At 38.0% G+C, this 26,428-nt stretch overlaps 1 protein-coding gene across 1 annotated transcript in view; it reads right to left on the reverse strand.

The window, feature by feature from the left end:
* KLHL1 (kelch like family member 1) overlaps nt 1-26,428 on the reverse strand; it is a 540,073-nt gene that overhangs the window by 216,013 nt on the left and 297,632 nt on the right. The window contains exon 5 of the mRNA XM_061435054.1: nt 2,471-2,683. Within this exon, the coding sequence (XP_061291038.1) occupies nt 2,471-2,683 (213 nt within the window). The remainder of the gene's footprint in view (nt 1-2,470; nt 2,684-26,428) is intronic.

Genomic DNA, 26,428 nt, shown 5'->3' on the forward strand with positions numbered 1-26,428 from the left:
ATAAGTTAATGGCTATCTACTTGCTTTGGCTACTGGTGATCATTGGCCATTTCTATTCAGAAAGAAGATGTCCATGCTCTGAGATTATCTTGTATCGGAACTTATCTGGGATCTAGAAAAATCCAGTGCATGGCTTTACAATCCATTCTTTGTCCAGTTACTAAAATGCCTGTTCAGTTCAGTTAATTCACTCAGTCGTGTCCGACTCTTTGCAACCCTGTGGATGACAGCATACCAGGCCTCCCTATCCATCATCAACTTCTGGAGTTTACTCAAACTCATGTCCATTGAATCAGTGATTCCATCCAACCATCTCATCCTCTGTCATCCCCTTCTCCTCCCACCTTCAATCTTCCCTAGCATCAGGGTCTTTTCAAATGAGTTGGTTATTTTTGTCAGGTTGCTGAAATATTGGAGTTTCAGCTTCAACATCAGTCCTTCCAATGAACACCCAGGACTGATTTTCTTTAGGATGGAATGGTTGGATCTCCTTGCAGTCCAAGGGACTCTCAAGAGTCTTCTCCAACACCACAGTTCAAAACCATTAATTCTTCGGCACTCAGCTTTCTTTATAGTCCAAATCTCACATCCATACATGACTACAGGAAAAATCAAAGTTTTGACTAGATGGACCTTTGTTGGCAAAGTAATATCTCTGCTTTTTAATATAATGTCTCTGCTTTTTAATATACTGTCTAGGTTGGTTATAACTTTCCTTCTGAGGAGTGTCTTAATTTCATGGCTGCAATCACCATCTGCAGTGATTTTGGAGCCCCCCAAAATAAAGTCTCTCACTGTTTCCACTGTTTCCCCATCTATTTGCCTTGAAGTGATGGGACCAGATGTTATGATCTTTGTTCTCTGAATGTTGAGCTTTAAGCCAACTTTTTCACTTTCCTCTTTCACTTCCTCAAGAGGCTCTTTTGTTCTTCTTTACTTTCTGCCATAAGGATGGTGTCATCTGCCTATCTGAGGTTATTGATATTTCTCCCGGCAATCTTGATTCCAGCTTGTGCTTCTTCCAGGCCAGCATTTCTCATGATGTATTCTCATATAAGTTAAATAAGCTGGGTGACAATATACACCCTTGCTGTACTCTTCTTCCTGTTTGGAACCAGTCTTTGTTCCATGTCCAGTTCTAACTGTTGCTTCCTGACCTGCATACAGGTTTCTCAAGGGGTAGGTCAGGTGGTCTGGTATGCCTATCTCTTTCAGAATTTTCCACAGTTTATTGTGATCCATAAAGTCAAAGGCTTTGGCATAGTCAATAAAGCAGATAGGATAAATTTGCATAATTCATTTAGGTGGGATTTCCATAAATTTTCTGTTTTCTTTTACTTTATTTGAGTAGCCAAATGAAATACAATTGTTACTTTCTTCATAAATGTTCATTTATTTCCCTGTTTTGGCACAATGTTGTTGTTGTTGTTTTTGTCTTAACTTTCCATTCTTAATCTGTGATCCTACTTCCCTCTCTCTTCACTTTTTACAACAGGTTATGCTTGTCTATTGTTTCCTGATTTTCTAATTCCCTATCTTACATTTTTAGTATTATGTGAATTGTTGAAAATGTCGATGGTGATTTGTATTCAAATGGACAGGCTCCTAATAAACCTCCTAATAAACCATACAAAATATACACCCACAAACACACAATATTATCTATCATTTCAGAGGACAGAGCCCACCTTCAAACTTATGTTTGGATACCCTGAAATGCCAGACACCCTGAGTTAACAATGCTATTCATGGATGATTTTTCAACATTAGAAGTTATTTTACAGACACGAGACTCTGAATCAGGGAAAATTAATTATGCTTTTTCTTATAAGTTGAATGAACTTGGTATTTTATCATATCACCTGTGTCCTGTATAACTCATCAATAAAATGAGGTGGATCATACATTTGGTGTGTGGATTTTCTTTAGTTCCAATTATAAAAGATTTCATAGTCCCAGTTGCCAAATGCTGTTTATTCACAATTCTCTGCCATTCAGTAATATATCTTATCCTTCTATAAAGGTTTGAAATCTCATGCTTTGAGCTTTTAAGAATATTCTAGGGAGATATATTTTTCAGAAAATGGTCATGCTATTGTATCTTACGTTAGTAAGCTAGATACTAGACAGACAGGTAGTTAGATCGATCATGAAAACAGGGAGGTGGAGAATTAATAATTGCAATATTCTAAAAATCTTTAAAATATTCTATTGATATTAAGTACTTTACCTATATTATCTAATTTGAGCCTCATAAAATTTTTGTGTGGTAGTATAATTTGATTTGATAAAGAAATTAAACTTCAGAGAAATTGACATTCCTACAGTCATACAGGCATTATTAAGTAAGTGGCAGATTTGGGAATCAGAACCATCACCCATCAAATAATAGTAAAACATTGGCTGTAATATTTAATTTTAGCACAGAATTTTTCAGTTGGTCTTAGCTACAAAAACAGCGTCTAATTACCTGAGGTGGAAGGAGCGGCAGTCTTATGAAGGCCAGAAGCATACTCAAGTCATTGCATCTCCTCTGCATGTCATATTTGACCCACATCATTAATGCATGGAAGATGGTTTCTTCATCAGGAACATTGACATCATCACTGGCCAGGAGTTTATGGAGCTCCTCAGCTGGAAGCAGTAGAAACTCTTGATTTCTTATAACTTCCATTATGTTTTCCTAGAGGGAGAGAAATAGTTTGGCATAAAGTTAGCCTCAGTTTTATTTAGCTAGCAAAGCCTCCCAGAAAGAAATGAGAAAAGTAGTCAATAACCTTTGATTTCATTATAACATAATCCTTGAGACATAATCCTTCAGAAGCGAGAAGCTGTTAAGATGAAAGCATTGTAATTGTAATTGGAGTGTAAATGTATCTGAGAGAGCACAGATCTTGTAATAACTGGAGGATTATAACATTGAGCTTTGTTATGCAGGCAGAATGTACTAAGTGATTAAATGTTCAAGTTTCAAGTGGACTACTATGTAAGATTTCGTGAATATGAAAAAAAATAGCATTTCAATTTATTAAAAAGCTTGACTATATATACATCAATCAGAAAGTGGGAATAAAATTACACAGATCTAACACTATAAGATGCATCACTGTTTATTCAAAAGGGAGAAAAGAGAACAGAGCATAAAAAGTCACAAAATCCCATATATTTCACCTTCTTAATAGCTCTCAAACCTCTCTCCTGACAGTTTCTCTGACTTAATTTAGATTCCCATTTATTTTCTAGCAGATTGCTGCCATATCCTCTAATGACTCTGCCTGACTCTATCCTTAGCTTCTCTAGTGGTCCCACTGTACCGTTGTGAGAAGGGTATTTCTAAAACATAAATGTGCTCTTGACACTATTCTAAAGTTTCGCTGTGTTTTGTCTTGTTTTGGTTCAAATCTTTTGGTTAAGCATATTGGTTCTTTATAACCTGACCTCTTCCTGATTCTAAACATTATGTTTCCAAACTTTTTGGCACTTCTGCCACAAAATTACTCATTAGATTTGCCTTATTCTCACTCCATTGCTTAAAATGGCTATTAGCCACCTTTGTTATCCTAATTGCTTTCAGTTTTCAAGATTCAGTTCAAAAACTAAATATGGATATGTATATCTATATCCATATATATATGGATATGCATATCTCTATATATATATATATATCAAGACCTCTCTGTTCACTCCCATTTGATCTGGCTGCCCTGTCTTATATGCATGCACAGTGTATGTACATGATATATCAGTTACCAAAGTTCTGTATAATTTTTGACGTACTTAGGGATCTTATCACAAACTTTGAGCTCCTTGAGACAAAGACTTTGAATTAACCTTTTATATCTAGATTCTGGAACACAGCCAGTGAACAGTACAGATTTATTGAATACATATATTTATGATCTTAGAGAAAAATAAATTTGGAGATAGTGAACTTCAGCGCAGTGTTTTTCAAACACTTTTTAAAAACTACTTGTTGAAAATCTCACATTTCATCACAGTGTCTTATGTGTCTAATAAATGGTAAGAGAAGACAGAGATTTGACTGTTGGCCTTTACTTTTGTTCCACATTCCTCCATGTCTCCTGAGACAACCCCAAGGAAGATAACTAAGACTTCTCAGATGATAGTTTTAAAGCCGCAAAGGTGGCATAAATCTCTAAAGGATTATTTTTTTTAATGTAAAACCTGAAGTAGTGGCACTTCTCTTCCCCCAAAACCTTGGTGACTTGGTTTCCTGCTAAAACATAGCAAAGAGGCAGCAAGTGCTGATTCATCTGTTTGTCAGAGCAAATTCAAACCTGTTTGCTCAAGACCTGACCCATGTTGTGAATGTATTCTTAGAATCAATTCCAAGGCTTGAAGGGCCTTCAGCTTTCACAAAAGCAAGTCAGCTTTTACTTTCAGATCTTTAGCTATTTTTTCCTTACATTTGACCTAATAGAATAGCCTATTCCATGAAGTAATTTTGCTCCCTGTGTTTCCTGTGTGCCTAATACAATACTGTGAAAATTCAAAAATCTTTATCGTGAAAGCTATGTTTTTGTCCAGTAGTAGTAGTAATTTTAGTGGCTTGATTGTGGCTGACTCTTTGCAACCCTATGGACTGTAGCCCACCAGGCTTCTCAATCTGTGGCATTCTCCAGGCAAGAATACAGGAGTGGGTTGCATTCAGATGTGAGAATTGGACCATAAAGAAGGCTGAGAGCTGAAGAACTGATGTTCCTGAAATGTGGTGCTGGAGAAGACTCTTGAGAATCCCTTGGACAGCAAGGGGATCAAACCAGTCAATCCTAAAGGAAATCAACTCTGAATATTCATTGGAAGAAATGATGCTTAAGCAGAAGCATACTTTGGCCATCTGATGTGAAGAGTTGACTTATTGGAAAAGACTCTGAAGCTGGGAAAGACTGAGGACAGAAAGAAAAGGGCGTGGCAGAGGATGAGATGATCTGATGGCATGATTGACTTAATGGACATGAGTTTGAGCAAACTCTGGCTGATAGTGAAGGATAGGTAAGCCTGGCATACTGCAGTCTGTGAGGTTGCAAAGAGTCAGACACAACTGAGCAAGTGAACAACAGCAACAAAATAGAACCCACTTGCCAATGCAGGAGACATAAGAGATAAGGGTTTGATTCTTGGGTCAAGAAGATCCCTGGAGGAGGGCAAAGGACCCACTTCAGTATTGTCTCTTGGAGAATCCCATGGACACAAGGGTCTGGCAGGCTATAGTCTCAAACAGTCAGAAATGACTGAAGCAACTTAGCATGCACGTATGCATGATACTTGTTTACTAAATGAGCCAACTGTGTGCTCTGAGATTTAGTACCACCGAATTTCTCTAAAGAGCTTCAATAAGATAAAGAAGTTTCCGAAGAATCTTTGAAAGAATTTTTGTTCATCTATTATTCCAGTTACTCAAAAATCTATGCCTTTTTTAAACTACACACGAAATTGTATAGCTAGACCATCAGTATATAGTGAGGGGTGCCATAAAAATCAGCTCTGTGAAACTTTTAGCAGTGCCTATCATAAACATATTGTTCAAGGATTTCATTTTATTTTATGGTGTACTCTTACAATAACCCTTGGGAGAAATTTCTTTCAGATTTTAGTAGCAGGAATAATTGCACTTCTCCTGTGTAAATTGGTTTGCTTTTATCATGGATGTTGTAAATTATGAAATTGATCAGATTCATCTTTTTATTTGGCTTCTAGAAAACTTTGAGTCAAGTTGAAATCTAGCAGAGAGTAAGGCTATAGCCTTTTATGGTTTGATTTCTTTTTCAGACAGCTCTGGTAATAGCGTTATTTAATATTACTACAGCAGATTTTCTCCTTTTTTTCTTACATCTAATCTAGATTGCATTCTTGTAATTTTGCATCTGTATAAATTATACTATATCTTTAGGAAATAAGAAATATTTTTAAGTATTGCTATAAATAAACTATACATTGGAAGATAATACTGGATATGAATGAATCCATCACACTGATACATAGATTATATTGTTTTTATATTGTTTTCATTATTTTTTTTATTTTTTGTTATATCTATATTGGTATGCTGAAGTTCTTATCAGATCAGATCAAATCAGTCGCTCAGTCGTGTCCGACTTTTTGCAACCCCAGGAATCGCAGCATGCCAGGCCTCCCTGTCCATCACCAACTCCTGGAGTTCACTGAGACATCCATCGAGTCAGTGATGCCATCCAGCCATCTCATCCTCTGTCGCCCCCTTCTCCTCTTGCCCCCAATGCCTCCCAGCATCAGAGTCCTTTCCAATGAGTCAACTCTTCGCATGAGGTGGCCAAAGTACTGGAGTTTCAGCTTTAGCATCATTCCTTCCAAAGAAATCCTAGGGCCGATCTCCTTCAGAATGGACTGGTTGGATCTCTTTGCAGTCCAAGGGACTCTCAAGGGTCTTTTCCAACACCACAGTTCAAAAGCATCAATTCTTCGGCGCTCAGCCTTCTTCACAGTCCAATCCTCACATCCATACATGACCACAGGAAAAACCATAGCCTTGACTAGACGAACCTTTGTTTGCAAAGTAATGTCCCTGCTTTTGAATATGCTATCTAGGTTGGTCATAACTTTCCTTCCAAGGAGTAAGCGTCTTTTAATTTCATGGCTGCAGTCACCATCTGCAGTGATTTTGGAGCCCAGAAAAATAAAGTCTGACACTGTTTCTCCTGTTTCCCCATATATTTCCCATGAAGTTTATATATATATATAAAACCCATCAGGTCTCCTTCCAATGATATCTTTCCTAATATTTCCTGTGTTATTTGCAGTTTAGCTTGTAGAATCTAATAATTTAAGTGTCATTATTTTTTTTTTCACTAAAGAAGAAAAATATATTTTCACACTAGTTTCCTTACATCTTAGCTAAATCTTTGTTGCCTGAGAAGATCAAATAATGAGAGACATCAGTACATTTTGAGCTGTTTATTTTTTGTATGTTACTTTTATTATAAGTTCATTCAATCATTCATTCTACACAGTTTTATTGAACACCTAACATTTATTCCTGGATAATTGTAGTGAGGAGAATGAAATTAATTTTCATCAAATGTTTACCACACATGGGACAGCTAGACAATGTGCAAAGCATGGGAAATGACTGTCCTCAAGTCTGTAAAGGCTTGTTTTTCAAAAATACCTGGAATATTAGGTAAGAACATAGATTAGAAAATGAGAAACAGAAAGAAATGTATTCTGACCACGGGGGACCATATAAACAAAGCATACTAACACATAGATAAAGGGGCAGAGGTAAAAGTCAAGCTGCCAAAAGCCAAGGAATGGTAAGGATTGCCAGCAACCACCAGGAGTTGGAAAAGGCAAGGAAAGATTTTTCCTAAACTTCAGAGAGTGTCTGGCCTTGCCAGCATCTGGATTTCAGAATTTTAGCCTCTAGAATTGCAAGAGAATACATTTTCATTGTTTGAAACTACCCAGTTTTTGGTACTTTGTTATGGGAGCCCTAGGAAAATAACATATAAGAGAAATTCTAAAAATGACTATGCTAAAAGCTCTCACATAAACCTAAGAAAAAAATGGCAAGTATTACTAATCTTTTGACTAAACTCTTTATTTTATAGAATAACATATTTAAGAAATATCAGTTTTCTAGGGGTAAGATCTAATTAGACATTTCTCCAAAGAAGACATATGAATAGCCAAAAAACACATGAAAAGATGCTCAATATCACTCATTATTAAATAGATGCAGATTAAAATTATAATGAATTGTCACCTCACACTGGTCAGAATGGCCATCATAAAAAAAAAAAAAAAAAAAAAACTACACACAATGAATGCTGGAGAAGATATGGAAGAAAGGGAATCCTCCTAAACTGTAGGCAGGAATGTAGATTGGTACATCCACTATGAAGAACAGTATGGAGTTTCCTTTAAAAAACTAAAAATAGAACTACCATGTGATCCAGCAATCCCACTCCTGGGCATTTACCCAGAGAAAACCGTAAGTCAAGAGTGCACTACACTCTACATTGCAGCCTTATTGACAGTAGTATTGACATGGAAGCAACTTAAATATCCATCAACAGAGAAATGGACAAAAAGACATGGTACACATATACAATGGGTAATATTAATATTAATTTGGCCCATAAAAAGGACCAGAATAGTGACATTTGCAGAGATGTGGATGGCGCTATACACTGTCATACAGAGTGAAGTAAGTTAGAGAAAAATATCATAAAATATCACTTATATGTGGAATCTAGAAAAATGGTACAGATTAACTTATCTGCAAATAAGAAATAGAGAAATAGAGTCACAGATGTAGAGAACTAATTTATAGTTACTAAGAGGGGAAGAAGGTGTGGGATGAATTGGGAGACTGGGATTCACATATATACACTACTATGTAAAAAATAGATAAATAATAAGAACCTACTGTTTATTACAGGGGACCCAACTTAATAATCTGTGGTGACCTAAATGGGAGGGAAATTAAAAAGAATAAAAAGGATATATGTGTATGTGTAACTGATTCACTTTGCTAAACAGCAGAAACTATCACTACATTGTAAAGCAACTATATTCCAATAAAATTAATTTCAAATAAAAATGAATAAAACCAGTTAAAAAAAAAAAAAGAATTAGCTAGCGTTCCCATGACCCAAATGAGTGTCAGGGATAGGAAAAAGTGGTCTGATATTTGGACCAACTTATCTTTACATACATTTTCCCCATTCCTTCTAAAATTTAGACTTTCTAATAATGCAGAACAGGGAGAGACTTCTCTCCCAAGTTATCAAGGGCTAAGAAGTAACACCTTAAAGTTGCTACACTGGTTTTACTGTCAAGACTCTAACCTTGCAGGTTAAAACCAATTTTCCTGGGCTTTTGATTATTTGGCTTCTGTGAATTTTTAATGGTTGTGTCAAAGTTGCTGCCTAAGCTCTTGAGCACTACCTCAGAGTTCAAAGGGAAGGGATTCATTAGGAGATAGTCACACCTTGTTCCTTTACAGATAAGAATCCTGGGGCTCAGAGGCACTCATACATAGTCATACCATTAGTCAAGATAGGGATGAGATTAGGAATTCAGTCTTTCATCTTGCTATATTACCTGGGCTATCCATCCTTCTGTTATTTTTTTCTTCTTGTTCTTTCTGCCCATCTAGTTTAGACTTGCTTACTTACTTAGATCTATGCAACGTTATGCACCCTGATTCCTGAGTGCTTACTTGAATCATGTTTTCAACTCGTTCTTGGTATAACTGAATCCAATAATGTAGCCTGGTAATTAGGGAGAGTCAATAGATTAGTATTGACTTAGTAAATTGGATAGGATTTAGATCCTGACCTGACTATCTGCTGGCTGCACATTAGGAATTTAAGTTTCTTGGCTGTTGTTGTTGTTTAGTTGCTAAGTCGTGTCTGATGCTTTTGCAACCCCATGGACTGAAGCCTGCCAGGCTCCTCTGTCCATGGGATTTCCCAAGCAAGTTTGGGATATCCCTCTCCAGGGGATTTTCCAGGGACTGAACCCATGTTTCCTGCTTGGCAGTGGATTCTCTACCACTGAGCCACCTGGGAAGTTCCTTATCTATAAATGAGGATAAAAATAGTAGCACTAGTGTGAACATTAAATGTGCTAAATCGCTTCAGTCATGTCAGACTCTTGTGGATCCCATGGACTGTAGCCCACTAGGCTCCTCTGTCCCTGAGATTCTCCAGGAAAGAATACTGGAGTAGGTTGCCATTTCCTTCTCCAGAGAATCTTCCCCAACCATGGATCAAACTGGTGTCTCTTGCATCTCCTGCATTGGCAGGTGGCTTCTTTACCACTAGCACCACCTGGGAAGTCCTGTGAAGATTAAGCTTGGAGATTAATACTTTTCTTAGAAAAATACCTGACACATAGCAAGTGTTATATAAGCATTAGCCAGTAGCTGTTCTGCATCAGAGTTTACCCTTCCTTTTAGGCTTTTACTGGTAGCTGAATTCAAGTTCATAGTTCTTTATCTTCCCTATTTTCTTTACTAATATTCAGTCAACAAACTTTTTTTTTTCCTATGCCTAATATGTTTTCATTTATTTATTTATTTATTTTGCCTAGTATGTTTTTAATACTAAGAATAGAGAGACAAGAAAAATAATAAAGAAAAGGATTCTGCCTCCTAATACACTTACTTTACAATAAGGAGGACAATATGATGTTGAAAGAGAAGTATATACATTGTATGACAAGATAAAAAAAAGAGAGAGAGATTTCATTAAGTCCAGTGGATGAGAATGCATATGAAATAAAGGAGGCCAAGGAGGAATTTGAATTAGGACATACATAATTTTTCTCTATGAAATAACAATTTCTAAAACAAGGAAATATTTCTCATAGAACCATAGATTTGGGGAATACCAAATAATATTGATGTTATCTAGTCTAATACTCATATCGTTACCTAGCAGGGTTAAGAAATAAAAATTTCTGTGACTTCACATCATCTCAAAATGGAAGCAATCTTTGAAGTCACTTAATGTGCACAGTACATAATGTTGTGCAATGCTTGCCTTGCAATTATGTTCAGTAATAGGAAATCTACTGCTGGAAGAAAGCTTATACTACTGTTAAAAACTGTCAGAAAACTGAACTCATTTTGAAGTAAAATTGTCTTTCTTGCAATTTCTCACATTGTTTCTAGGGCAAATATATTATTATTGTATTGATTATCTTTACACATACTTGAAGGTTAATATTTAATTCTGATTTAAATGTTATAAAGAATAAAGAATTATTACTTTTTAATCTCTCTGAACGATTTTAATCCTCAAAATCAGAAAAGTAAGCCAGAGGAAAAGACACAATTTTCACTGAATTTTCTCCAAAATATCTACTTTTGTTTCCTTTGTTGTGGTTGTTTAGTCCATAAGTCATGTCCAATTCTTTTGTGACCCCAAGGATTTTAGCCTGCCAGGTTCTTCTGTCCATGGGATTTTCCAGGCAAGAATACTGGAGTGGTTTGCCATTTCCTTGTACAGGGGATCTTTCCTACCCAGGGATCGAACCCCTATCACCTACATTGCAGGCAGATTCTTTGCCACTAAGCCACCAGGAAAGACAACTAAAATGAGGCTTTGCCAGTTTTCATAGTTAATTCTTTACCACCCACTAAATATGTCTACTTTGTTGATAGAATTTTTTCCCAAAATACTTGAGTAATAAATTTCAAAAGAAGTATTTTATAATAACCCCCAAACTTTATTCAGTATCAAAAATGGTTTCTGATGGTCATCTTTCAAGATTATATGTGGGAAAAGATAATTTTGTTATAAGTCCCTTAAGAAATACATGTCTATGATGAAGTATTTTCTGAAAAAATATTGCTAAAGAGATAAGGCACATTAGAAATTGTGATGGAAAGATAAATTATTTTTTTAGTAAAAAGAATTGGATAAACCCTCAATTCTAATACTTCCTAGTCATGATTTCCTAGGCAAAGACATTTAATTACTCTGATATCTCATCTCTTCACCTTAAAAATAAGTTCTATAACAAACACCTACCGAGGAAACTTTTGTAACTTGCTATCAAGCAAATTAGGGGGAAGAAATTAGGAGGAAAGAAAATCCTAAGTCATGCAACAGTATGTAAGGTATGTGCAAAATTATTTTGGAGCAATTCTTGAAATTCTTGTAATGATTTGATCTGCTTCTGCTTCTGAAGACATACTATTCAAGAATTGTAATATGTGATACATATTATCTACTAATATAAGTTAACAGAGTGTGTAGAAATTATTTATAAACTTTACCACCAAGAAGGAGCTTCCCAAGTGGAGATAGTGGTAAAGAATCTGGTTGCCAATGTAAGAGATGTAAAAGACATGGATTTGATCCCTGGGTCAGGAAGATCCTCTGGAGGAAGAAATGGTAACCAATTTCAGTATTCTTGCTGGGAAGATCCCATGGACTGAGGAGCCTGATGGGCTACGGTCCATATTGTCACAAAGAGTTGGACACGACTGAGCATTTGAGCACACCAATAAGAAAAGCAAACCCAGTTAGCTAAACAGGTATACATCTATTTTGTTGGGGAGGGGGAGGTTTAATATTACTATTGTCAAATATGTAATTGCTTTGTAAACTGTGTAACACTGCATGCATAAATTATTAGAGTAATAGTATTTTTTTTTAATTATTAACATCAGACACATTTACTCCTTAGCAGAAGCCAAACCTGTCTTTTCCCCCCTTCCTTCATAAATTACCTTGCATCAGTATTTGTCAGGTTTCTTTTAGGTGTCTTATAGAAATCACTGAGAATGTCAGCAGCAGCAAAAGTTAAGAGGAAAGTAAAAAATCTCTGGACAGTCTTAATGAAAGCCACATGTTTGTGTCAGTTCTGGGAGAAACAGTATTATTGCCAAATTAACCATGAGAATTTAGCCTATGTACGTATTCAAACTGCAGAAGGAACTGATGAACCACTCCAGTACTCCTGCCTGGAGATTCCCATGGACTGAGGAACCTGGCAGGTGAGGTCTATGGGGTCACAGAGAGTAGGACATGATTGAGTGACTAACACACACACACACACACACACAAAGGCACACACACAAAGGTATTCAAAAGCATTTCTTTCATTGCAGCAAAGCATCCAGGCCATCTGATCACATAAAAGTTTTCTAAGAGAAATTACATTGCTTGATGAAAGTATAAAAATAATAATCCTCTACTTTGAAAGAAAAGAAAATTTTATTTCTAGATATTTCTGTCTTCCCTCAACTTGCAGCAAATTGACTTTTAGAATCTATTTTGATATGTAAGAATGTATATTTTATCAGGTAGTACATAGTCTGTACTTAGAACAAACTGAAAGAAAATGTATCCTTTTCAACAGAAAACAGGGTGTTTTTTTTTGTTGTTTTTGTTTTTTTTAGGACAAAAAAGGATTGTTTTGTCAACCTAGATTTATATAGTCTTTTTTGTTAAGCCTGTGAGACTTATCAGGAAAGTCTGTTATATGCATAATCTAAAAGACTCAAACAATTGAGGTAAAAATTATATGTAGGAAAGAAAGCAATCAGTATGGATCTTGCTTACATATCACATTATTTAGCAGTGAAGATCAGCATTAGCTTTCTCCATCAGAATACATTACAGTTTTGCAATCTTAAGGTCTAAATGATCTCTACAGAAGCATGTGGAATTTTAATTGTAATTCTGCATACATTTATGGCTTAATAAAAGGATTTAGACTATTTCTATCTGGGGTGTACTAATTCATAATTAATGTTAAAAAAATCACAGCAGAGCAACTTCTCTTGTATTAATCCATTTTAAAATATTTTAAACAGCAGACATAATCATTGTTAAAAAATCAAGTAAAGCTCAAAGCTATAAAAATTCTTCCAAAAAACAATGAAATGGAAATTAATGAAAAAGAATACATTACTTTATGAAAAATAATTGAAATAATGAAAGATAATCCTCTTAATAGTTATTCATATATGTAATAATTATCCTTTGATTTTTCCAAATAATAACTTGGCACATGTCATTGATTTATGTCTCAGCAAATAAAATAACCATTAGATGCATTAAAACATATATTGTTACATGCAATCATTAAATATACAAGTCGGTGCCAAGCATAATTCCATAGAATATTATATTTTAAAAATGAGATGCAGCAAAGTGAGACAAGAATTGTTGTGAAAAAATAGAAGTTCACACCTCACACAGGCTATGTGCCTTGCCATCCCAGAGAGTTTCAATATGGAAATGGTTATTCTTTATTTCTAAAAAATACTCTAAATATACATTTTTACATTTAATAAATCTATTAAATAACTCTTTTCTGATGATTTAACATAAAAATATTTTTGTATATTTATTTCCTTTCACTGTAACAAATTTTTTGACTTCACAAAAACATCAATTTATTATCTCTTAAGAGCTTTCTAGGTGGCTCAGTAGTAAAGAATCCTCCTGCCAATTCAGGAGATGTGGGTTAGATCCCTGGGTTGGGAATATTCCCCTGGAGAAGAAAATGGCTACCCACTCCAATATTTTTGCCTGGAAAATCCCATGGACAGTGGAGCCTGGCAGGATCACAAGAGTCAGACATGACTTAGCGACTAAAGAACATTACCTGAAAGTTCTGGAAGTCAGAAGTCCAGGAAAAGTGCAGCTGAGCTGGTTCTCTGCTCCAGGTTTCATAAGAGCAAAATTAAAATGTAGACAAGGCTCTATATTTTTGGAGTATTTGAGAATGAATCTATTTAGAAGTTCATTCAGGTTGTGGGAGAATTCAGTCCTATGTGGTTGTGGGATTGAGCTTCCTGTTTCATAGCTGCCTCTTTGCTGGTTATTCTCAGTTTCCTGCTTTGCTTATCGCATACTCCTTCCTCCATCTTTAAATACAGCAAAGGCAGGTTGAGTCTTCAAATTTCCAGTCTCTACTACCCGCCCTCAGCCTCAACTTCATTACTCTGCCACTTCTCTTTGATTCTCCTGGCTTTGCTTTTGTGTTTAGGCACTCATGTTATGACACAATGATCCCAGATAATCACTCTATCTTAAAGTTGGTTGATTAGTCAATTCAGTTGAATCTGCTAAGTGCCTTCAGAGCAATATCTAGATTAGTGTTTGATTGAATAATTAGGGAATTTTGGCAGAGAAAAGCATTTTTAGAATTCTTCCTACCAGTTTCCCTCACTGTCAGGTTTATCAATTTTTCATGCTTGCTTTTTATTTAAGCACTTAGTGGTTAAAGCTGGTGGATGAATCATTACCCTCACCAAATCTGTCATTCAGCTAAATTTACTGCATATCTAAATATATTAAATGCTGTTATTAGGAAATTAAATATAAAGGTGAAAAGACATGGCCACACTCCCATTGAATTCAAAATATTGTTGAGGCATTTTATGATTGAAGAAATGAGAAGGAAAACTTGGTTATTTGATCAACAGGAAACCAACATTATCTAGTCGAGTTTAAATTTCTCAGAGGTGATCATCTATTCATAATTAATTTAATTAGAATTGAATGATAAGACATTATTTAACAAACTTACAGAAAACTTTCAGTTCTCTAGGGGACCACTGGTCCCTCTCTTTAGTTAGCCCCCAACTCCCTGGTGGCTCAGATGGTAAAGAATCTACCTGTAATGTGGAAGCCCCATGTTCAATACTGGGTGGAGAAGATCCTTTGGAGAAGGGAATGACAACCCACTACGGTATTCTTTCCTGGAGAATCCCATGGTGTTGCAAAATGTTGGACACGGCTAGGCGACTAATATATACACATACAAACACTAGTCTTGCTTACCTGTGACTCAAAATAGAAACCCAAAAAGAGGGTATTAGAAAGCTAAGAAAATAGCCCCTGACTATTCCTCATGGTCCTATGGTAATGAGGCCCCAAACCATTGGATCCTTACACTGGGTTGCATCAAGTTATGCTCTAAGTTAGCTCTAAGCTGATTGGAGAGGGAAATGGCAACCCACTCCAGTATTCTTGCCTGGAGAATCCCAGGGACAGAGGAGCCTGGTGGGCTGCCATCTATGGGGTCACACAGAGTCGGACACGACTGAAGTGACTTAGCGGCAGCAGCAGCTCTAAGCTGGTCCCTGACAAAGACAGATATCCTGTAACGCAGTGGGTAATTAAGGCTTATGACTTTAGTGAAAATGTGTGTGGAACCCTTCAAGATCACTTCATTTTAGAGCCTGAAGAGATCTTTGCTGTTCTTGTTCAGTTGCTTAATCATGTATAGCTCTTTGTGACTCCATGGACTACAACACAGCACACTTCCACATCCTTCACTCTCTCCCAGAGTTTGCTCAAACTTATGTCTATTGAGTCAGTGATGTCATTGGACCATCTCATCCTCTGTCACCCTTTTTCTTCTTGCCTTCAATCTTTCCAGCATCAGAATCTTTTCCAATGAATTGGCTCTTCCCATCAGGTGGCCAAAGTATTGGAGCTTCAGCTTCAGCATCAGGGTTGTTTGCTTTAGGATTGAATGGTTTGATCTTGCTGTCCAAGGCACTCCCAGAATCTTCTCCAGCACCACAGTTCAAAAGGATCAATTCTTCATCTCTCAGCTTTCTTTATGGTCCAGCTCTCACATCTGTACATGATTACTGGAAAAACCAATAGTTTGAATATATGGACCCCTTTGACTATATGGACCAGCTTTGACTATACAAACCTTTGTCAGCAAAGTGATGTCTCTGCTTTTTAATACACTGTTAAGGTTTGTCATAGCTTTTCTTCCAAAGAGTAAGCATCCTTTAATATAATGGCTGAAGTAACTGTCCACAATGATTCTAGAGCCCAGGAAAATGAAATCTGTCACTGTTTCCATTTTTCCCAGATCTATTTGTCATGAAGTTATGGGACCAGCTGCCACGATCTTAGTTTTTTGAATGTCGAGTTTAAGTCAGCTGTTTCACTCTCTTCTTTCATCTTCATCAAGAGGTTCTTTACTTCCTCTTAAATTTCTTCCATTGGGCTGATATCATCATCATATCTGAGGATATTGATATTTCTCCCAGAAATCTTGATTCCAGCTTGTGAGTCATCCAGTCAGGCATTATGCATGTTTTACTCTGATAAAGTTAAATAAACAAGGTAACAATATACAGCCTTGATGTTCTCCTTTCCCAATTTTGACCAATCCACTGTTTCATTTCCAGTTCTATTACTTCTTGACCTGCATACAGATTTCACAGAAGGCAGGTAAGGTGGTACGGTATTCCCATCTCTTTAAGAATTTTCCACAGTTTCTTGTGATCCACACAAAGGCTTTAGCATAGGCAATGAAGCAGAAGTAGATGTTTTTTTTTTTTTTTTTTCTGGAATTCTCCTGCCTTTCCTATGATCCAAAAATGTTCTCAATTTGGTCTCTGGTTTTAGCTTGTATATCTGGAAGATCTCAGTTCACATACTGTTGAAGTCTAGTTTGATGGATTTTGAGTATTACCATGCTAGCATGTGAAATGAGCACACTTGTGCAGTAATTTGAACATTCTTTGGCATTGTCTTTCTTTGAGATTGGAATGAAAACTGACCTTTTCCATTCCTGTAGCCTCTGCTGAGTTTTTCACATTTGCTGGAATATTAAGTGCAACACTTAAACAGCATCATCTTTTAGGATTTGAAATAGCTCAACTGGAATTCCATCATTTCCAATGGCTATGTTCAGAGTAATGATTCCTAAGGTCCACTTGACTTCATACTTCCGGATGTCTGGCTCTGGGTGAGTGACCACACCATCATTGTTATCCAGGTCATTAAGACATATTTTGTACAATTCTTCTGTGTGTTTTTTCCACCTCTTCTCAATCTCTTCTGCTTCTGTTATATCCTTGCCATTTCTGTCCTTTATTGTGTCCATCTTTGCATGAAATATTCCCTTGGTATCTCTCATTTTCTTGAAGTGATCTCTAGAATTAAATACTTACTGAGCATGGCTCTGGTACAAGAGCAGGACCCAGTTTATTCCATAGCCTGGCCCTCATATCAGAAAGCTTGCAGAAGACTCTTATCCTCATCCATCAAAGGGTAGACAGAATGAAAGCACAGTCACTTAAAACTAATCAAAATCATCACATGGATCATAGCCTTGTGTAACTCAATGAAACAATGAGCTATGCCATGCAGGGCCACCCAAGATGGACGGATCATGCTGTAGAGTTCTGACAAAATGTGATCCACTAGGGAAGGGAGTGGTGAACCACTTCAACATCATTGCCTTGAGAAGCCCATGAACAGTATGAAAAGGCAAAAATAAGTGACACTGAAAGATGAGCCCCCCAGGTTGGTAGATGTCCAATATGCTACTGGGGAAGAGTGGAGAAATAGCTCTATAAAGAATGAAGAGGCTGAGTTGAAGTGGAAGCTTATTCTTTTCTGGAGAATCCCATGGACAGAGATGCCTGGTGAGCTACAGTCCATAGTGTCACAAAGAGTCAGACATGACTGAAGCAAATTACCATGAATGCATGGGCAAGAATCCCTTAGTAGAGATGGAGTAGCCTTCATAGTTAACAAGAGTCAGAAATGCCATACTTGGGTGCAATCTCAAAAATGACAGAATGATCTTGGTTCATTTCCAAGGCAAATCATTTAACATCACAGAAATCCAAGTCTATCCCCCAGCCACGAATGCCAAAGAAGCTGAAGTTGAATGGTTCTATGAAGACCTACAAAACCTTCCAGAACTAACAACAACAACAAAAAGATGTCCTTTTCATCATAGGGGACTGGAATGCAAAAGTAGGAATTTAAGAGATATCTGCAGTAACAGGCAAGTCTGGCCTTGGAGTACAAAATGGGCAAAAGCTAACAGAGTTTTGTGAAGAGAATGCCCTGGTCATAGAAAACACTATCTTCCAACAACACAAGAGATGACTCTACACACGGACATCACCAGATGGTCAATACTGAAATCAAAATGATTATATCTTTGCAACTGAAGGTGGAGAAGCTGTATACAGTTAGCACAAACAAGACCTGAAGACTGTGACTCAGATCATGAGCTTGTTATTGTAAAATTCAGACTTAAATTTAAGTAGGGAAATCACTAGACCATTCAGGTATGAAAGTGAAAGTGAAAGTCGCTCAGTCGTGTCCGACTCTTTGCGACCCCATGGACTGTAGCCCACCAGGCTCCTCCATCCATGGGATTTTCCAGGCAAGAATACTGGAGTGGGTTGTCATTTCCTTCTCCAGTAGATCTTCCCGACCCAGGGATTGAACCCAGGTCTCCTCCATTGTAGGCAGACGCTTTACCATCTGAGCCACCAGGACCTAAATCAAATCCCTTATGTTTATACAGTAGAAATGACAAATAGATTCAAGGGATTAGATTTGATAGACAGAGTGCCTGAAGAACTATGGATGGAGGTTCATAACACTGTACAAGAGGCTGAGACCAAAACCATCCCCAAGAAAAATAAATGCAAAAAAGGCAAAGTGTCTTACAAATAGCTAAGAAAAGAGAAGTGAAGGGCAAAGGAGAAAGGGGAAAATACACCCATCTGAATGAAGAGTTCCAAAAAATAAAAAGGAAAGATAGAATGCCTTCCTAAGTGAGCACTGTAAAGTAATAGATGACAATAGTAGAATGAGAACAGACCTTTGAAACTTGGTTAATTTTCTGTCAAAACCACTAAATTTAATTAAGGGCAGGGGTGCCTTGTGGGATTGCCACTGCAGACCCCTTCCTCCAGAATGCTCTGACTTTTTCTACAGAGGAGGGGAAGGCAGGCAATGAGAAGACAACACACTTGAGACCCACTCCTTTTTGGCTGATGGTTACTTGGGCTTTGACATATTAGACCCACTCTGGGGAGGATGCTGCACTGGAAACCATGTCTGGACCATGCTGGCAGAGACAATTGCAGCCCTGCAAGCCACCCTGGTTGTCATTTGTGCTTATAGAGATGGTGTAGGAACAGTAGGCAATGAGACTATTAACAAGACTTGGTTTCTAGGATTATCTGTAGCAGTCCTACTGGTTATCATGTCCAGTTAACCTCCCTTATGATGTTGTCAACTCCTCTCTTCCCACTGTGTCTGGACATGAATTAGAGAGCCCTGCCAGGTTTTTCAAAGACCTTCAGGTTGGCTTTTAAAAACAAACAAACCTGGGATTTAGGCCAAGGTCTCCCCCTCCCCAGAGATGAGCCACATGTTAGGGTCAGGGTTTAATGGGATGATTGGAGGATACTGTACTTTTTCGGCCTTTTGGATAGGAGGGCACAGGTGACTTTGATGCCTGAGTCACCTGGCACCATGATGGGGAAACAGATAATGGTCTCTGGTTTGAGTCTAAAGCCACAACCACTGGGAGGACTCTTGTTCAGTCCTGGCTAAGAGTGGATCCTTCTGGAACTCTCTATCTTCTATTATTATGGATCCTATTAATGAATGCACTATTGGTATGAATGTGTTCTCTATGTGTACTCCTGCTCACCTTTGTTCTCAAGCCTTAATGGGAATTGCTCCAGTTAAGACTGTCCTAGTGGGACATAGGGATGACTATGAACCAATCCAGCTACCAATGTCTAATGCCACTGTCTCCTTAAAGCAATAGCAGAGGAGGAGGGTAGGAAAGAAATGCCTACTGTTATTTCTGAGCTTAAGGAAGCCAAATTCCTCTGTGAGACTATTTCTCCATTCAGTAGTCCTATCTGGCCTGCACTAAAGCCTTTAAGATTCACCACTTGTTGAAGGCAGTTCAATACTGTAATCAAGACAATAACTGGCATGGCGAGTGTCATAGAAGTTATTGTTCAAGCTGAAAGACTGCAGCAGTTGATGTAAGTGCCTGCATCAGCATCGTTCTGCACCAAGACAATCAGGCTCAGTTTTCCTTTATGTGAAATGGGATTCAAGACAACTTTACCTCCACAAGGCTACTGAAATCCCCTAGCTACTGCCTGCCATCTATTGATATGTCATGATTTAGAAAAACTATCTGCTCCAAGAAGGAGGATTAGCCTTTCTCTTTATCGGTGACATCTTCCTGGTGAGTTGAGAAAAAAGGCCATGCCTAATAGGGGCTGGGAAAACTACTGCCCACATATGGCAAAATAGGTGACATGCACAAGTTTTAAGAACTTTCAACTGAACTGAACTGAACCACTTTATGGACTTCCCTGATAGTTCAGTGGTAAAGAATCTGCCTGCCAGTGTAGGAGGTGTGGATTAAATCCCTGGGTGGGGAATATCCCCTAGAGAAGGAAATAGTAACCCACTCCAGTAGTCTTGCCTGGGAAACCCCATGGACAGAGGAGCCTGGCAGGCTAAAGTCCATGGGGTTCCAAAAGATTTGGACACAACTTAGCTACTAAACAGCAAACAAGATACAGTTCTTAATCTTGTGAGTACTCTTATAATAGATTTGGATTATGCAATATACAAAAAAAGTTTTATATTTTTTATGAAGCATTTTTATATAAAGTGCTGAAACCAAGCAGTGTCCTGTGGCATCCCAGGCATGAAAACCTTTCTGTTCTCCATTTTTATAGGCAAGACTCCAGCCATTATAATTTTCCATGAGTAATAAAGGGTGGATTTGATGAACAGTTGGGCATTCCCAAGTGGTGCAGTGGTAAAGAATCTGCCTGTCAATGTGGGGAACATGAGTTTGATCCCTGAGTCAGAAAAAAAGCCTGGAGTAGAAAACGGCAACCCCCTCTAGTATTCTTGACTGAAAAATCCCATGGACAGAGGAATTTAGTGGGCTACAATCCTTGGGATCTCAAAGAGTTGGTCATGGCTGAGCACACACAGTCTTCCCCTCTCTGCTAATCATGGAAGGAGCAGCCAAGAAATCACCCAAGGAAACATTAAAGGGACAGAGAAGCTCATCAAGGTTAGGAGAACATCAAGTTCTCTGGGGTTGATAGTTTTTTGAGGCAGAAGTCCAGGGTCTATCCCTTTGCTGACAAAGCATTAAAGCTATTCTTTTCTATTTCACCCAAGTGTACAGCACAGAGGTACAGAGAGACAAAGCTTTTGGGCATAAGATCACATTTTAAATACTTGACATGTCCTAATGCTCTTAATTCACAATGGCTATTTTTGATCTTTATTCAGTAACTACCTGTGCTTTTCTGTTATTGCGAATTAAAAATAATTGCAAGATGATTGGCTATATTATGAATTTGCAGCAATATGAAATGCTTTTGGTTGAATTACTAAATCTAGAGGAACTAAAAAGCCTCTTGATGAAAGTGAAAGAGGAGAGTGAAAAAATTGGCTTAAAGCTCAACATTCAGAAAACTATGATCATGGCATCTGGTCCCATCACTTCGTGGGAAATAGATGGGGAAACAGTGGAAACACTGTCAGACTTTATTTTGGGGAGCTCCAAAATCACTGTAGATGGTGATTCATGGGAAATAGATGGGGAAATAGTGGAAACAGTGTCAGAATTTGTGTTTTGGGGCTCTAAAATCACTGCATATGGTGACTGCAGCCATGAAATTAAAAGACAGTTACTCCATGGAAGGAAAGTTATGACCAACCTAGATAGCATATTCAAAAGCAGAGACATTACTTTGCAAACAAAGGTTCGTCTAGTCAGGGCTATGGTTTTTCCAGAGGTCATGTATGGATGTGAAAGTTGGACTGTGAAAAAAGCTGAGTGCTGAAGAATTGATGCTTTTGAACTGTGGTGTTGGAGAAGACTCTTGAGAGTCCCTTGGACTGCAAGGAGATCCAACCAGTCCATTCTAAAGGATATCAGTCTTGGGTGTTTATTGGAAGGACTGATGCTAAAGCTGAAACTTCAATACTTTGGCCACCCCATGTGAAGAGTTGACTCATTGGAAAACACTCTGATGCTGGGAGGGATTGGGAGCAGGAGGAGAAGGAGACGACAGAGGATGAGATGGCTTGATGGCATCTAGATGGACACGAGTTTGCGTAAACTCCAGGAGTTGGTGATGGACAGGGAGGCCTGGTGTGCTGCGATTCATGGGGTCGCAAAGAGTCGGACACGACTGAGCAACTAAACTGAACTGAACTGAACCGAATCACTAGCCACTGCAATCATTAGCCACTGCAATAGCAAATTTCATTAATAATTCTACTTATAATTTCTAGATCAATGTACATTCACAGACCTGAATATGTTAATGTAATGGGGTAATAAGATTCTTTGAAAAGTATATAAAATGAATATAGACACAAGTGTATGTAATAAATTTCACTCTGATTCTACCCCAAAGGGATCTTCAGATTTTGCTAAGAGTAGATGTGCACTGAAAAGAGGTAACCTGAAATCTTTAAAGACTTTTTGATTTAGGGTGACATTGAAATGCTGATGGTTCTCTTGTTATAGTGGGACCTATAGAGGCTGCACAATATATTCAGTTTCATAATGAAGTTTCATCTCAGTGCAGGTACAATGGTTTCATAAACCGTCTCTGTGACTATCTCCAGAGGAAAAAAAAATCATAATAATAATTGAGATATACTAACAGCTGGCAGAGCTCCTTGATTCCCTGATGTGTTAGAACAGTGATTCTCAAATTATTGCATATCTCAGAATCTCCTGATTCTGGCAAGTCTGGCTACACTTTGTGAGGCACAAGGCAAAGTGAAGATGTACAATCTTTTGTTCAAAGAGCAGGAGAAAAGGCTCTATAAGGTACATACTAAGCTTTTTCTTTTCTTCCAGAGCATTTCTTTTGATTTCTCATGATGCTTTTTATTTTCTATTTAATGTCATTCTTTGGGCTTCCCTCATAGCTCAGTTGGTAAAGAATCTGCCTGCAATGTAGGAGACCTGGATTCCATTCCTGGGTCAGGAAGATCCCATGGAGAAGGAAATGGCAATCCACTCCATATTCTTGCTTGGAAAATCCCATGGACAGAGGAACTGTGCAGGCTACAGTCCACAGGGTTGCAAGAGTCGGAAACGACTTAGTAACTAAACCACTACCACCAATGTCATTCTAAATAAAGAAAACTTTAAACTACTATTATGAATTTTACTCTTCATCTTTATTTTGCATAATGCTAGTTTTAAATGTCAATAGCAGAGAATTTAAGTCACGTGAAGAAGCACCAAAAGTACCAATCTGTATTCTGTGGTTGCTCTCTGAAGAATGCCCAGAGATGGCCAGAAGAAACAGAGGCTTGAAGCTTGGAAAGAGAAAGACTGTATCCCCTCAGGCATGGAGCAACCCTCAGGTGGTGCTTCCAGGTATGGGAAGACTCTCACAGTTGCCTGAGGCATTAGTATCTAGCCATGGACATGACAAATGCTTTTCTCTGAATTCTCATTATCAAAAAAGAACATAGGAGTTTGTCTTTATATAATAAAGATGGCAGTGTGCTTTAATAATCTTGGAGCTCTTTTTGCAATGTGATTATATTCTTTGCCCTGATATAGTCTACAAAACCTGGCTTAAAACTCAACATTGAAAAAACAAAAATCATGGCATCTGTTCCTATCACTTCATGACAAATAGATGGGGAAACAATGGAAACAGTGACAGACTTTATTTTCTTGGGCTCCAAAATCACTGCAGATGGGCACTGCAGTGAGGAAATTAAAAGACACTTGCTCCTTGGAAGAAAAGCTATGACCAACCTACACAGAGGTCAAAAACAGAGACAATACCGACAAAGGTCTGTCTAATCAAAGGCATGGTTTTTCCATAGCTTTGGAAAAGTATGGAAAGTATCCATACAGTCATGTATGGATGTGAGAGCTGGACCATAAAGAAAGCTGAGCACCAAAGAATTGATGCTTTTGAACTATGGTGTTGGAGAAGACACCTGAGAGTCCCTTGGATAGAGAAGGAGATAAAACCAGTCAATCCTAAAGGAAATCAGTCCTGAATATTCATTGGAAGGACTGATGCTGAAGCTGAATCTCCAATACTTTGGCCACCTGATAAGAACTGACTCATTGAAAAAGATGCTATTGCTGGGAAAGATTGAAGGCAGGAGGAGAAGGGGTTAACAGCGGATGAGATGGTTGGATGGCAGCTCAATGGATATGAGTTAAAGCAAGCTCCAGGAGTTGGTGATGGACAGGGAAGCCTGGCATGCTGCAGTCCTTGGGGTCACAAAGAGTTGGACACGACTGATTTACTTAAATGAACTGAACTGAGTCTACAAAAACTTTGCTTTCCTGACATTCCATGAGACATCAACGAAATCCACTCTATTGATAATATATATATTATCATGATAATTGGCTTCAGTGAACAGAAGTGATGAGTATTCTAGATAACTTAGCAAAACACATGTATGGCAGAAGTTGAGACCTGAATCCCTATGAAGTTTTGAGGATCTGCTGCATCTGTAGACTTTTCAATAACCTCATGGTCTAGATTGTAATCGGAGAACCAACTAGCCAGCAAAAATAAGGCACAGAATTTATTAGGTCTCTTTGGATTTTTAAGGCATATAAGAATATGATTCAAATTTATTTGTTGTTCAAATTTATTCAGGCTATTGGTTTCTAATGGGGCTGGTGTATGCAAGTCCCAGTTGTTGGGTAAGTTTCCCCTGCCATTTGTGATATAGGATTGAAAATTAGTTCTGGAGTGGATAAGAATGTGGGGAAGAGAACTAACACGTGTCAGTGGTTAAAACCATGGCTAAAGCTTCTTAAGTTTTATAGCAAGACTACCCTCTGTAAGGGGGCTTCCTAGGTGGAGGAACTAGTGGTAAAGAACCTGTCTACCAAGGAAAGATATGTAGGTGATGCAGGTTCAATCCCTGGGTCAGGAAGATCCCCTGGAGAAGGGCATGGCAACCCACTCCAGTATTCTTGCTTGGAGAATCCCATGGACAGAGAAGCCTGGTGGGCTACAGTCCATAGGGTTGCAAAGAGTCGGACATGACTGAAGCAACTTAGCGCGCGCACATGTGCACGCATGCGCGCACACACACACACACACACACACACACACACACTGTAAATAAGACTTGCTCTAGGTCTGAAAAAAAAAGCCAACTATTGGAGCACTGTTGGGCTCACGTGGTAACCAAAGTTCTTATCATGGAACATCCAGTGACTGAAAATTGTTTGATGTTATCAAATCCATTGGATAATGATGTAAAGTAGGCATCGAGCCCAGCCATTGCAATGGTTAAATGGAAGCATTGTCTTCCAACAGGTCTAAAAGGCACTAGTAAGTACATTCCTCCACTCAAATTGGGTTCCTTACAATAAATTTATGGGAAAAAATAAGGATTCAGATCTAGTTTAGAAAGGACTTGGCATGCTACGCTGGTGCTGACCAAGACCATGATGAAAGAAAATCCTTGCAATAGTCAAATCTGTGAACAGTACACTTGGATGTATACTTTGTATGAAGATAGAGAAGTCTAAATTGTACATCACCTTCTGAGCACAGGAAAACAGCTTAGCTGGCTTATAAGAGGCCAGAAAGGAACAATAGGGAAAGATCGGTGGCAAAGAAATCTGGGGTAATCTTAAGTCAATAGATCCATTGGAGTGATCATAAAATAAGGATCTTTCTTTAATGTTCAGCATATAACATCCATTACAGAGGAGTCTCTCAATAACCAGGTAGACAGTTACTTGTGTCATTCACATCAGCTATCATCTTTCCTTAGCCATTATGTTCCTACAATGATCCCATAAAGAGATCACCAATATAGCAAGGATGGAAGCTATGCCCAGGCCTGAAACTATGTACTGTCTCTCAACAACTTTGATCTAGCTGTGACTTCCTAATACAGTACAACTCTTTGGGGAAGACCAGCTAACCACCAGGCAAAAGTGAATTACATAGGTCCCATTCTATGTTGCAGGTGACAGAATTTAATCTTTTCTGAAACAGCAACATATTCTATACTTAGATTTACCTTCGTTGCTTGTCAACATCATTTAACAGTCTAGGGAATTCCTAATTCATTGATATAGTATGATTGAC

This window comes from Bos javanicus, chromosome 12, assembly GCF_032452875.1.
Source record: "Bos javanicus breed banteng chromosome 12, ARS-OSU_banteng_1.0, whole genome shotgun sequence".
NCBI lineage: Eukaryota > Metazoa > Chordata > Mammalia > Artiodactyla > Bovidae > Bos > Bos javanicus.